The sequence below is a fragment of the Rhamphochromis longiceps genome, linkage group LG18, assembly GCF_057381845.1.
Source record: "Rhamphochromis longiceps isolate RC_006_pf linkage group LG18, R_longiceps_female_GT1.1, whole genome shotgun sequence".
In the NCBI taxonomy this organism is placed as follows: Eukaryota; Metazoa; Chordata; class Actinopteri; order Cichliformes; family Cichlidae; genus Rhamphochromis; species Rhamphochromis longiceps.
Genome location: NC_140574.1, coordinates 29,479,076 through 29,492,073, shown reverse-complemented (window position 1 = coordinate 29,492,073; position 12,998 = coordinate 29,479,076). Strand labels below are relative to the sequence as shown.

At 47.9% G+C, this 12,998-nt stretch overlaps 2 protein-coding genes across 4 annotated transcripts in view; one reads left to right on the top strand and one right to left on the bottom strand.

The window, feature by feature from the left end:
* The window catches only part of cdh24b (cadherin 24, type 2b), a 169,935-nt gene that overhangs the window by 139,347 nt on the left and 17,590 nt on the right, over positions 1–12,998 (bottom strand). The window lies entirely within an intron of this gene.
* On the top strand, positions 6,945–9,505 carry LOC146648658 (uncharacterized). The gene is made up of 4 exons (XM_085390279.1): positions 6,945–8,947; positions 9,016–9,094; positions 9,143–9,225; positions 9,313–9,505. Exons 1-4 carry the CDS (start codon positions 7,026–7,028, stop codon positions 9,503–9,505), a joined length of 2,277 nt encoding a protein of 758 aa, XP_085246405.1. The 5' UTR covers positions 6,945–7,025.

The window sequence follows — 12,998 nt, the reverse complement described above, 5'->3', positions numbered from 1 at the left end:
TCATAACAGAGGTCTGTCTTCCAGGAAAGAACAGTTTAAAATTAATGTAATATAGTATTGGCCATACTATATGATGTATTGCTTGTCTTTGTTTAATAATACAGAAGACAAAGACCTTAAAAAATAATCGCATATCGCATCGCAATCGCAATATTGGGGCAAAAAATCGCAATTAGATTATTTTCCATAATCGTTCAGCCCTACTATGTATGCTTTACTCCTTTGGCAGGTCCATGTGATCTTGACCTGCCTCATCAGTACACTCTGAAAGGAAAAGAGTGGCACGGGCTTTCGGTTCGTCTCCATTGGGACAACCATTCACACTCCCTGCACAACCGTCTTTCGTGAATAAAAATAAATATAAAGAGATTTGGAGGGAAAAAAGAAGAAGAGCTGAAATGCTTACAGAATACTGAAAAGATCCTGACCTTAACATGTTAAATCTATATCTGCTTTTCCCCTGTCAGATTCAATGCTGTAATAAAAATAAAAAAACAGCTGAAAAATGAATTTCAAGTCAAGTCTGCTGCACCAAATGTCAGCCTGCTGGATCATCATGGACAAGACGAGATTAAATCCAACATCTGTGCTTTTTTTCCTGTTTTGTTTTGGGTTTTGTTTTGTTTTTTTGTATTTTCACATCTCCTCACTGCTGCCTGACTTCTTCAAAATAATGAAATCTCCCTACAACAGTGAAATATGCAGGGAAAAAACAACAAACCCCAATGAAGAGTTGGTGCCATTTTCTGTTGTTTTCAGAAAAGAACTCGAGTAAGCACCCAGTTGGCTTCCTAACTGTGGGTAATAAGACAGCTCCATTGCTCACGCAGGAAGGTGCTGAGTTTTTTTGTGCTCCCCACCTGTCAGTCACGATAAATAGCAATGAACTGAGTCGAACTATCACTCACAGGCCCCAAACTCAAAATATTTCTAGACCTGCAAAAAAAGCCCCAAAACCTCTTCTTGCCTCGTACAGTAGCCTGGCCTCTTTGCCACATCTTGGCTGAGAGAGCAGCAGTGCAAGGGTTAATCCCTGTGCTAAACTGTGCACTGTTGCTTCTACATTCAATTACCTCTGGTTAATACCTCTGCTCAACCCTCCATGTGAGTGTGAGGAGGGAAGCCATTTCCCTCTTAATTCTGTTCAAAGGAGTGTGTCTTTCGAGGAGAGCCAGGTATAAAAGGCTCGACAGATTTCGGAGACCGGTGGGGCAATAGAAAATTATTTCGTTTCATAAACATGTTACGCACAGCGGATTCACCCTGATTGGTGTCAAGCTGATTGATGGAGTGGGAGGGCAAGTTAATATATGGAGCCAAAAGAAGGCATGCTGCGAAGAGCACAAATTGCATAAAAAGCTGCAGCGTGAGGGTGTCTACTATTTGAACGTTTTGAATGTTTTTGTGGGTATGTGTGCGCACACGCGCGAGCACGCAAACACGGGCGATGTAAACTGTGTGTGCCCCTTACAACAATGCATGCATGCATTTGCATCTCTAGTTCAAATAATCTATCTTTCTCTCTTTCTGTCACACACATACACAAAAACACTACAACTTGCCACTTCTGTGTGTTTGCGGGCTGTGTCTCTGTGAAAAGCGATAGGTCCCTGTCTAAGCCCGAATGAGCCCAGAGATATAAATACACGCCGGGAAATATATCCCAGAAATAAAGCGCCGATACGGAGGCAAGTGAAACTGTGCAACACTTCCATTTATTGCTAAACTTCCTTTCAGTGTTTACGCTGCCAGGCCACAGGATCTCAGAACCCTCTTTAAAGTCATTCACTTGTTGGAAAAGAAGTCAGTGCCCGCCTGGGAAGGATAACAGGCTGTCTGGCGGCTGACCGCATGACCTATCAATAGATTCTGATTTTATACGACACAATCTGGAGCGATGACAACAGCTTCTGACCCTCTTTTATTTATCCAGGCTGGGTTTTTTGCTGAGCGTGCATGCTCTTTTTTAGTAATGCCCTGCTTCACATTCATACAATTCCATATATTCACGCCTGAAAGCTGCCCAGCACAACCACAGACATTCACTGTTGGCCACTCAGCAGCTTCACCGGAGAATTACTCATTCACTCGCCCTTCTTTGCTGGCTCACCAATAGGCTTTCATTCACTACGGATTTCTCTATTTCAAAAACCATCTTGTTCACATTCAAAACTTGTGAGGCAGTCATACATCAAGTGGGTGCACTGGCTTATTGGGCCAATTGCGCATTGCGGCTTCACAGAGTCGCTGTGTATCACAACGGCAGTTCCATTAATTGGAAAAGTGTCTCCTATTCGAGGGCATGATTAAAATGTGGTGTGCTGTGTTTTTGCGATAAAGACTCAGTGAGATGGAGAGATATAAGGGGAGCGCGCTCAGAGGAAGGAATAGAGAGGAGAAGCCCGGAGGCCAGGCTTGCTGGGTGACAATCCTGCATCTGCGGGGGGTCACCGGCAGGAGGCGGAGCATCATCTGGCTGCATAAAAGCCTGTTTTTGAGTTTTGTTTCTCGGGCCTGTGAGAAACAGGACCACAAAATCAGTATGGAGAAGGTGGCTTGCAAATTTAGCCTATAGTTAAAGGATTGGCATTTCCAGCTACACTGGAGCAAATGTTCTGACACTGATATCCTGTTTCACAGCAGTGAGGACATAAAAACAAAAATCTCAGCTGCTCCTTTGAGATCTTTCGCTGCTTCTCCTCCACGCCGCCGCTCACCAGATGATGAATATTTATACTGTTCACACTTTAACATAGTCTAATCCCAGCTTTGCCATTTTACTGCTGCTGATACTCCACATGTGAACAAGAGAATAAAGTTATGGAGATGGAACGAAAGAGTGTGTGGGGGTTTTTGTACTCTCCCAACTTCCTGTCCTTGATTCCATGGTTTGATGGTGTGACAGGCCTTGGGGTATATAGTGCCGGTGTGAAAACAGGCTTGGCTGACTGTGCTGGCTCTACTCCCTATTCCATACCTCCAGGGGGCTATTGCTCCCCCTCTCCCATGCTACTCATTTCACCTCGAGGTGGGCTTTAGCCCTGGATAGTTATCCATCTATGCTTTACAGCTCCCGGGTCCCTCAAAGCCAGGCTGGCTACACAGTGGGGCCAAGCCCAAGCTGCTTCGGGGAGGGAAGAAGCAGAGCCGTGCTGGAGGTCCTCCCCTGGGATGCTCAGCAGGAGTGGAAATGGAGCTACGTGGTGTGGATAGATCACTGGTAACCACAGGGTTGGTTAGAGACACACAAGCTTCAGGCAGAGCACAGCCAGACATCCCTGCATGTCTTCCTCATCTTCAGCTCTGTGCAATCAGCTGCACACCTCAGCTGCCATTGTCAAAATAAAAATGGGTTCTATTTTCGCTGTAACTTTGTTCAGGAGCAGTGAGCTGAACAGAAGAGGTAGAGTAATTATAGGAGCCACAATGTGTACTCTGATTGCAAAGTAATGTTTCAGGGAAACAATTTATAGCAATAAGTAACAGCAGGAAAGAGAAAGGCACTGTGGGAACTTTCTTGGCAAAAAAAGAGAAGCAAATTTAGAGATTTTGTCTTCTTTATAACTGTAAATGTTGTCTTAAGTAATTAACATAAGTCTTATAAGTATTTCTAGAACTATGAATTTTCATGAGGCTGTCTCTTTACTGTTCCCTGTCTGTGTATGTGTTTCCTTTTATCTCTACAGTCTTGTGCGAGCTCCAAACCCTCACACGCACTAAAACAGCCCCCCCCCCTGGTTTAAGAGCACCAACAGAAACAGATTAGACATGTCCCATCTACAGCGACATGAGGATCATGTGGTGGCAACAAATCGAAAAGCATCTTCACCTACTGTGTTTGACTTCAACTCCCATGTCTGGAGACGCAAGACACACAGTACCTCAACGCTGCTTTCCACCAGCCATCGATCTGAGGCTCTGAGACTCGGCCAAAGAGCTATCAACCTTTTAAAGTGTCACTTTCAGAGGGAAATGGATTGCCGCGGTGGGATTGGAAAGGGGAGAGAGGCAGACGGACAGGTTAGGGGTAAAATATCGGAGGACAAATCACCAGCGTAATCAAATCACTCCTATTTGAAGCTCATCATTCATGACTAAACAGCTCACTTTAGTGTATCATTATCTTGTACAGATGTGTGCTTATGATCACAAGACATGAGTTCTATCATTAGTTTAATAATACACTGCATGTGTGTTTAATTGTGACCTGCCAAGGGACTGCAGATAAAAATTAGCATTGCGCTAAGGCTGGCACATTGAATTACAACAGCTGTATTCAGAGGAATAGTTTCATCAGTAAGTGATGTGATTATTGCTTTCATTCCTAGAGTGACAAAAGATTTCTGATTGATGCCAGTCAAGGGTGATAACTGGCATCAATTTAGCCTAGTTTAGCAGATTAAGCTAGGCTACACAGCGTTCCTCACATATTCCCCATGCACATGCATGTGAACACTCTTGTGTCCATGTCTATGTCTCTGTACAAGAACATGAATATCGCAAAGCAAATAATTTATTTACAAAGTGGGCTACTTTATGACAAATCAAGCCTCAAAAGAGTCTCTCATCCTGTGAAATTATACATTTTGAACTGTAGCTGGCGATGCTAATCCTTCTTCTATTGTAAAGCCTTGTGAACTCTGTGTATTAGCACATAAACCAGTTCTTTACCTACTGCGTGGTTCTGGTTAGAGTGACCCTTCAGCTAACAGTGGATCTGTAGAGTGGAAGTAACACTACCATTAAACTACCAGTAGTCCAACACACTCAAGTTAAAGGCAGGATTTTTGGGGGAGGTGAGTAGCTGGGTGACATCAAGGACTGCCAAAAATAACACCATAAACATTGATGTTACAGAAACACAAGGTTGGAAGGACCAGGGCTAGCGAGCTAGCAGTCTATAAACTTTCAAAATAAGGTGTTTGAGTGAAAAAAATGACAATTTCTCTGAATGAAATCCAACAGCAGAGTTTATCTAGCCAATTAATGTATTACACATTACACCTTATTTTTCTTATAAGTACTGCAGTACATTACTTAATTACTTGCGAGAGAAAGTAATTTCTCCCACTACTCATTATATTGCTTTCTTGTTACTCTGTAAAATGACCTAAAATACATTCACATAATTGCCAGTGAACAATATGAACTATAGTTCCACACACCAACACAAATCCATGCCTTTGTTACCTGTTAAAGTTCATGGTCTGGCTGCTGGGCTGGTCGGCATTCACTCAGTTTTAACATTGCCCTGGGTACCCAGTTAGCTTTGTGTTAGCATGCTGTGGGTGCGGATGCTCGGATAATGTTGTACTGTTAGCAGCATAACGTTTTCATTCTGAAGGCAGTTTGCATTTCACCATAAATGTCCATATCTTCACTTCTGAAAAGCTGCAGACCGCTGACTGTAGCACAACTGCACATTAAGAAAAAGGCATGTTTATTTTTGTTTGTTTGATTCATTTGATAACTTTCTATTCACCAGGCATGCAGATAATTGAGCCTTTGTAATGCAAGTAATGCAACTGACATAATAGTACAGTAACGCGTTACATGACTGCATTACTGAAAAATGTACACCAACACCTTACTTTGCAATGGTTTACATTCAACACTAGTGATAGTAAGCATTTCTACAGTTTTCAACAATACAAAAAAATGTCAGAAAATTCTGAAATTTACCCTCAGTCTTGCAAGTGAAGCACTACAAAAGTACTTTTAAAAAAAAAGAAAGAAGAAGCTTTAAATGAAGTGTGATGGCCTTGATAAAATAATTCTGGCAAAACTTTTTTTGACATCATGCAAAAAAAACATGTGCATTTGCACAAAAAACCCTCAAAAAAACCTCGTTTGCATCTGAAAGATGACAAAGATGCATAAAAGTATGATTTGTTTAAAAGAAGTTGGTTTGTCTGTTTTTTATTTTTTCTAAATTTTTTTACAAAATTCTCCAGCATCTGAAAACGTTCTTAAGGCAGTGAGTACCTGAACCCAATTAAGCAAAAACAACTTTTCATTGCAGAGCACTTGATGTTTCCCCCAAACACAAAGACAGACATGAAATCTAAATGCATGAAGCGACACATCACCATATACTGTAGCTAACAGGAGGCGTATGAGTACGTGGAAGTGCATGTAGGAGTCGGAGTAACAATGCAAAATAACTCATTATCACTTTCTTTATTATCAGTGACTCGAATGTGACCCCCAAAACTAATTTATGATGGAAACTTGAAGATTTGCCTCCGTGAGTTTCCTGCATATATGAAGCTTTGTTTATTCTTTGAATGCATGAAAGCACAGCCCGAAGACCTGTCCTTAACATTTTCATTCTAATCAGAAGCAAAGAGTCACACTTTTTGTCACGGACCCAGCTCTGGAGGACTCGGGGTCCGTGAGCAGTTTTGACTGTTGATATTGTTGTTATTATTATTTTGGTGATGTGTGTGTTTTTCTGCACTGTGCTGTGTTAGTCTGTGTCCCACTCATATGTATAGGCAGGGTATGGGTGTGTATGTCTGCGGGTGTGGCTGGAGGATGGAGCTCAGCCACCTGCAGGCCTGAGGGGTGTGGCCCTGCGGAAGGACTGGCCACACCTGAAGTTCATGCCACACCTGTTGGTGATCAGGGCTCGTCGGGGGAGCTACTTAGGAGAGAGTTGGAGCTCCCACCGGCGCGGGATCATTAAGCTAAGACTCCAAGTCAGTGTGTAGCATTAGGAAGTGCGGATCATGTGTGTGCGCGCGGGTTCAGTGTTAACGGCTGCTTCTGTATTGTCCTGCAGGTGAAACGAGGGACCAGAAGGGCAGCACGCACAGGGTGTGCAATAACACAACAGCGGGGAGCACGAGCACGAGCACAGACGTCGGAGGGAAGCACGCACACGGGGTTCGAGGGAGCAACGGGGAGTTATTGTGTTTACAGCTTTCCACTGTAAATAAAGAGCACTGTTTGCATCGCAGAGTCTGCGTTTTGGGTCCTCCTTTCCCCACATCCCCACGGTCTGCCAGCGAGACCGTGACAGAATGATCCCGCCAACCACCATGGACCCAGCAAACTCAGGAGTTGCCACGGAGGAGAGATTGCTCGCGCAGTTATGGGATTACTGCCGGAGCGTAATCCAGGCTGTAGACCCACACAAGAGACACCTACAGGTAGTGTTCCTTGACAATTACCTCACATCCACTACCCTCACCATGAACATTTTGGACATTAACAAACTTAGGCAATTGGTCACTAGTTTAAGGGAGAGCTCGAGTTTTGAATTATTTGGCTTGGGTGGCCCGAGCACGGACAGTTCGGCTGCTCTCCTAGAGACTCTAGCCGCTTGGTTTTTCACGCGTCGGCGGAGGGCTTTCCCGTCGATGCTCGCGGCACAATCGTTTGATCCGCCATTACAGAAGGCATGCCGCACTCTCCACCACCATTCCATTACGCCGCAACCCACTCCTGCGGTTTCAGCCCGGTCAGCTGGCAACGGACCGACAGCGCTCATTACCGCAGTGAGTAAACCAGACTCAATTGTTTCAATAATAAACCCTGTCATTGACAATCAAAACACAGATGAACAGCGGATTTCCATGCACACGGCCCCGCCTTCACGGAGGAGAAGGCGTCCTCGCAAGCAGCGTTCAACCACATCCACACTCACTCCTGTGCTGGTCGAAGACTCAGGACCAGCGGCTCTGGACGCCACAGTGAGTAAAATGGACTCTGCCGGTGTTATAAATTCCCTTCCTGTAAACACGAAAATAGAAACTGTTTGCTGTACCTCCAAAGACTCAGAAAATGTTCCCTCTGAGACTGTAAGCTGGGAGCTGGGGAGTTCCGAGCATACAGACCCAAATGACTTTTTGGCTCAGTCTGACCGTATGGAGACGGAGGTTCTCCCCAGGGCTTCCCCAGAGGCCAAACTGGAGGTCTCAGTTGCCTCTGGACCCCTGGAATTTGTTGAGCCAGCTGTAACATTTTCATCCTCTCCACCCTTCATAATAGCCATCTCACCCTCACCTCAGCCTGCTGCCCAGCTGGTAGCTCAGTCTTCAGTCCAGTCAGCCTCTCACCTTCATCCTCAGTTGGAGGTCGATATGCCGGCTGGACCACCTCTGCCATCATTTCACCCATCTGTCCCTGCATCGCTGTCCAGTCTACCGGGAGTAGCTGCCACACCCGCACGGCCAGCTGTGGAGCCCTGCGAGCCGGCGCAGGAGCCCGGAGAGCGGGAGGAGCAGCTCAGCGAGGCGGAGCAGGAGCTCAGAGAGCGGGAGGTGCCCGCACGGCCAGCCGTGGAGCCCTGCGAGCCGGAGCAGGAGCCCGGAGAGCGGGAGGAGCTGCTCAGCGAGGCGGAGCAGGAGCTCAGAGAGCGGGAGGTGCCCGCACGGCCAGCCGTGGAGCCCTGCGAGCCGGAGCAGGAGCCCGGAGAGCGGGAGGAGCTGCTCAGCGAGGCAGAGCAGGAGCTCAGAGAGCGGGAGGTGCCCGCACGACCAGCCGTGGAGCCCTACGAGCCGGAGGAGCATGCACCGCCAGCGGAGCCCACACCGCCAGCTGAGGAGCTCAGCGAGCCGGAGGAGCCCGCACCGCCAGCTGCGGAGCCCAGCGAGCCGGAGGAGGAGCAGCTCAGCGTGCCGGAGGAGCTAGGCGAGCCGGAGGAGCCCGCACCGCCAGCTGCGGAGCCCTGCGAGCCGGAGCTGGAGCAGCTCAGCGAGCCGGAGATATGTGAGCGGGAGGAGCTCAGCGAGCCTGTGGAGCCCGCGCTGCCACCGAAGGAGCTCGGAGGTCCGGAGAGACCCGCTCAGCCTGAACTGGAGGTCAGCGAGTCAGATGGACCATCACGTCTAGCGCGCCCTCCACGCCAGCTACGCCCAGCGCGTCTGCGTCAGCGACCGGCGCGTCATCGACCGGCATGTCATTGGCCATGTACCACACCTCGCTGTTGTTCACCGGAGCTGCGCTGCCGCCTGGGGAGCAGCAGCGCCGCCACCGGATCCCGGGCAGGCCGCCTGGGGAGCAGCAGCGCCGCCACCGCCACTGGATCCCGGGCAGGCCGCCTGGAGAGGAGCGCCGCCGCCGTCGGACCCGGGGCAGGCCGCCGGAGGTGCAGCAGCACCGCCACCGCCACTGGATCCCGGGCAGGCCGCCTGAGGAGCAGCAGCGCCGCTACCGCCACTGGATCCCGGGCAGGCCGCCTGGGGAGCAGCGCCGCCGCTACTGGGCCCGGGGCTCGCCACCAGAGGGGCAGCAGTGCCGCCGCCACTGGAGCAGTGGCAGGCCCCCAGAACTGTTTTGCTGCTGCTGCCGGACCCGTGGCCGTCTGCCGGAGCTGCACCAGCGCCGCCGCTACTTGACCCGGGGCCCGCCACCGGAGGGACAGCAGTGCCGCCGCCACTGGAGCAGTGGCAGGCCCCCAGAACTGTTTTGCTGCTGCTGCCGGACCCGTGGCCGTCCGCCGGAGCTGCAACGTTGCCGCCATTGGACTCGAGGTAGGCCCCCTGAACTCTTTTTGTAATGATGGGCCGCCTGAGACTGTTTTGATATTATTAAAGCCGGGCTGCACTGTTTCAAAGGCTCAACTTGTCTCTTTGTTGTGAGAGAAAGAAAAGACCCTCTGGCCCTGGGAACCAGTAAATGACCTGACAAACACCTACTCATGCACGCACGCACACACACACACTATCTGCTTTGAAACACAGGCTCATGCCCCAACTTACACCCTGCCTGCGCTGCATGAACACACACTGTATATCTCTGGAGGTAAGACAGAAATCCAAAGACCTGCCAAGAAAAGTCAAAGGGATCCAGTACCTTGAGGCAGCAGAGGTGGAGGGGGGGTGAGGATGAGACGAGGGACCAGAGGAGTGAAGGATGAAGGAAAGAGAAATATTCACGGGGGATAGAGAGAGTGACACCAAACCAGATGAAAAGAGATGGAGAGGCGGAAATTGGTGAGGGGCGGGCGGATAAAGTGGGGGCGGTGTGGGAGGAGTGATGCGAAATAACGGGAGAGGAGAGAAGCAGAGAACAGAGAGGTGGAAGCGTGAGGAATGAGCAAGTGTGGGAGGAGTGGGAAAGTCATGAGCAGCAAGTGTAAAAAATAAAGGAGAGAAAACGGCTAACGTGGAGATGGAGGTACTAAGTGAGTCCAAGGAGTACGGCTTGGGAGAAGAAAGAGCGATGTGTTTTGTATGCACCCCAGATGAGAGCCAAAGAGACAGGGAGATAAACTGTCAAGAGAAGCCAGTGAATCCAGAGCGACAGAGAGGGGAGCGTGTATGCATTTAGATGTTAGCCTCGCATGTGCAGAAGGCCTGAGCGCGGCTAAAATATCCAGCGAGAGATGTTTGGAAGAGTGAGAGAGAGGCAAAAGAGGGACAAAGCGAGTGAGAGAGATGGTGGCAGCGATTCGTTGATGCTATCTGGGCACAGGGAGATGTGTGTGACACAATCTCAAATTGGAAATCGCTGTTTCAATCTCGCCTCACTCCGTGGCTACCCGCTCCACTGATAACAAGAGCAGCCTAATTCTATTAAAAATATCCCGTGAGTGCAGCGGCAGCTGAGACGAAGACAGAGAGCAAGAGGAAATTGGGGGGGGAGAGCCAGGACGAAGAGGAGGAGGAGGAGAGGGTGAGTGACGGGAAGGAGACAGAGGCCAAATGAGGGAGAGAGAATAGAGAGAAAGCTGACTGACTGGCGAAGCAAACTCCAAAAAACAACAGTGAGACTTTAAAGTGCTTGCATGGGGAGAAAGTTTCGCCTGTCTTCTAGCATATCTCCTTACCCCATCTGCCCATCATCTCTCCCAACCTCTCCATCTCAGCAAATCAGCCCCCTCCATCTATCTTACTACCCATCTGTCTATTTATCTCTCTATCCATCTGCCAGCTCTTATCACTCCCCACAGGTTACTGTTCTCATTTAGGACAGTGCTCCCTTTCTCTGCATTCCTTTTTTTTCATCGTACCCTCCACTCCATCTACTCTGGTTCTTTTTTTTGACTCCTCAAATCTATTTGCTCTGCATGTTTTCATTTGCCAAGCTAGCAAACCTCGGAAAGCGCGTCTGATAGGCACTTGTTCTTTCATCTCACTCTTCAAACTCCTCGGCCAAATGGAGTGCCCTAAAAAGTACTTTGTTTCCCGAGGTTTAACTGAAGATAGAATTAAGTGCCTGGCTAATCACCAATCAGCCAGTGGATCAATCTGAATTCACAGAGTGCTGTAAGGGAATAGGTCCTAGTTGCGGGACTAGATCCTCGGCCAAGTAAGACTTTAAAAGTCTCCATAGCTGTTGGCCAGCTGAGAGCAGAGATTGTCAGTAAGACAAAGGATTTGATGAAGATGGGAGAGAGAAAAAAAAAGCTAGACTCTGAAAGCCAGCCAAAGAGCGCTCCAGGACAGTATCCTCTTGCTACGGTGAGCTCCAAACATCATCACTTTTGCTATTATTTCTTAGGCTGTGGAGACAAAGTGGGACGAGAGCAAGAGAGAAAAAGAGAAAAAGCTAGAGTGCTGTGGGTGGAGTGTGTACGTGAGGTTGGTCTAAATATATATAAGAAATAAACAGCTCGGACTCCAGCAGTATAGTGTCGGCTAATGAATTAATCAGACAGCTACTGGCCACTTTTTCCCCCTCTCTTCCTTTACAGACGGAGAGAACAGAGCAAGCTGGGAGCGAATGCTCATTCAGCTGTGAAAAAGCGTGTGTGTGTTCACCCGCTGCCTGCGTCGCTTTATGCGGATCTATGGACGCTGGCATTAAACTTTTTATCTTCTGCTGATGATCGCCTGTCACACCAATAAACTCAATCTGAAGCCTTAAATGTGAAAAGAGGGTTAGAGCAGAGACAGGGTGGTGCAGAGAGCACAAAGGCAAAGTCGAGGAAGCAGAGGTGGGGAGCAAAGGAGAAAGAGAGAGACAAGAGAGCAAAAGAAAGAAATAGACAGTTGGGAGACAGTCAAAGCTGGGAGATAAGATCCTTGGATTAGTGAAGAGAGAGCTAGAGAGTGAGAGATGAAGAGGTTAAGATACGGAGAAGGGCAGTTGTGTAATCTTGGCTTTTAAAATGAGTTGGCCACTGCTGTGGTCAGAGGGAAGAGCTCTACATTGAGATTATACCAGATGGAGGGATTGTGGGCGAAATAGGTAGCGATACGGAGACACTAACAAAGATAAAGGAATCCGTGAGTCGGGGATCAAGACAATAGCTGTTTATGAATCTGTATGCCAGCTGATACTTAATCCCCCTTCAAATATCACTTCATTTAGCTCAAGCGGAACAAGCCATAGACGAGACACAGAGTAAATAAAAACTCTTTGTCTCCCTCTTTAGCTGCCTTTGTACAAACACAGTCTTAGGGCTGTAACCTGTATTACTTACTCCGGTAAATGGCACACATTACACAGACTGTTTCCACGATGTATGCAAATAGAACAGAAATGGAGAAAAGAGTCTACTCTTCCCAAAACAGCAAAACAAGCGAGACAGAATAATGAAATTAAACTGTCGTGGGTTCACCGCCGCAGAGACGATTATTTAAACAAAAGACCAGCCACTTAACAGCGAGCCTTTGAGGTCTGACCAATAACGCTTGCTTTAGCCAGAGCTCTCACAAACAATCAATACACTAATAACAAAGTATATGGAGGCGGTTGAAGGCACATAAATGAGGTTCACTAAGGTTATATTAGTAGCATAGAGGAGAGACACCTTTAAGACCGACTCGTGTTCCAGTTGCTTGTCAGTCACTCTCTGTTGGAAGCTACATGAACAAAGTCCACTCGGACAACTGTAGTCAAGTTCTTTTAGTCTGTAACAGGGAGAAGAAAAACTGTTACATTATTGCCTTTTAGATAGCGCAGATTGTGTTCACACATACTTATTACAAACAAGCCAAGAGCTATTTATGTACTCTGATGGTCACAAAGAGCTCACAGACAAACAACTGATTATAAGCATTATTAGTCAAGTCTGTATTTGGAGGTTGAGCTGAAGAAGGCAG

Bases quoted from the DNA above. Each gene is read 5' to 3' on its own strand.
- LOC146648658 (XM_085390279.1), top strand. From the start codon at position 7,026: ATGATCCCGCCAACCACCATGGACCCAGCAAACTCAGGAGTTGCCACG. The intron at 9,095-9,142 runs GTGCAGCAGCAC...AGGCCGCCTGAG, and splicing joins CCCGGGGCAGGCCGCCGGAG to GAGCAGCAGCGCCGCTACCG. The intron at 9,226-9,312 runs ACCAGAGGGGCA...CCGTGGCCGTCT, and splicing joins TACTGGGCCCGGGGCTCGCC to GCCGGAGCTGCACCAGCGCC.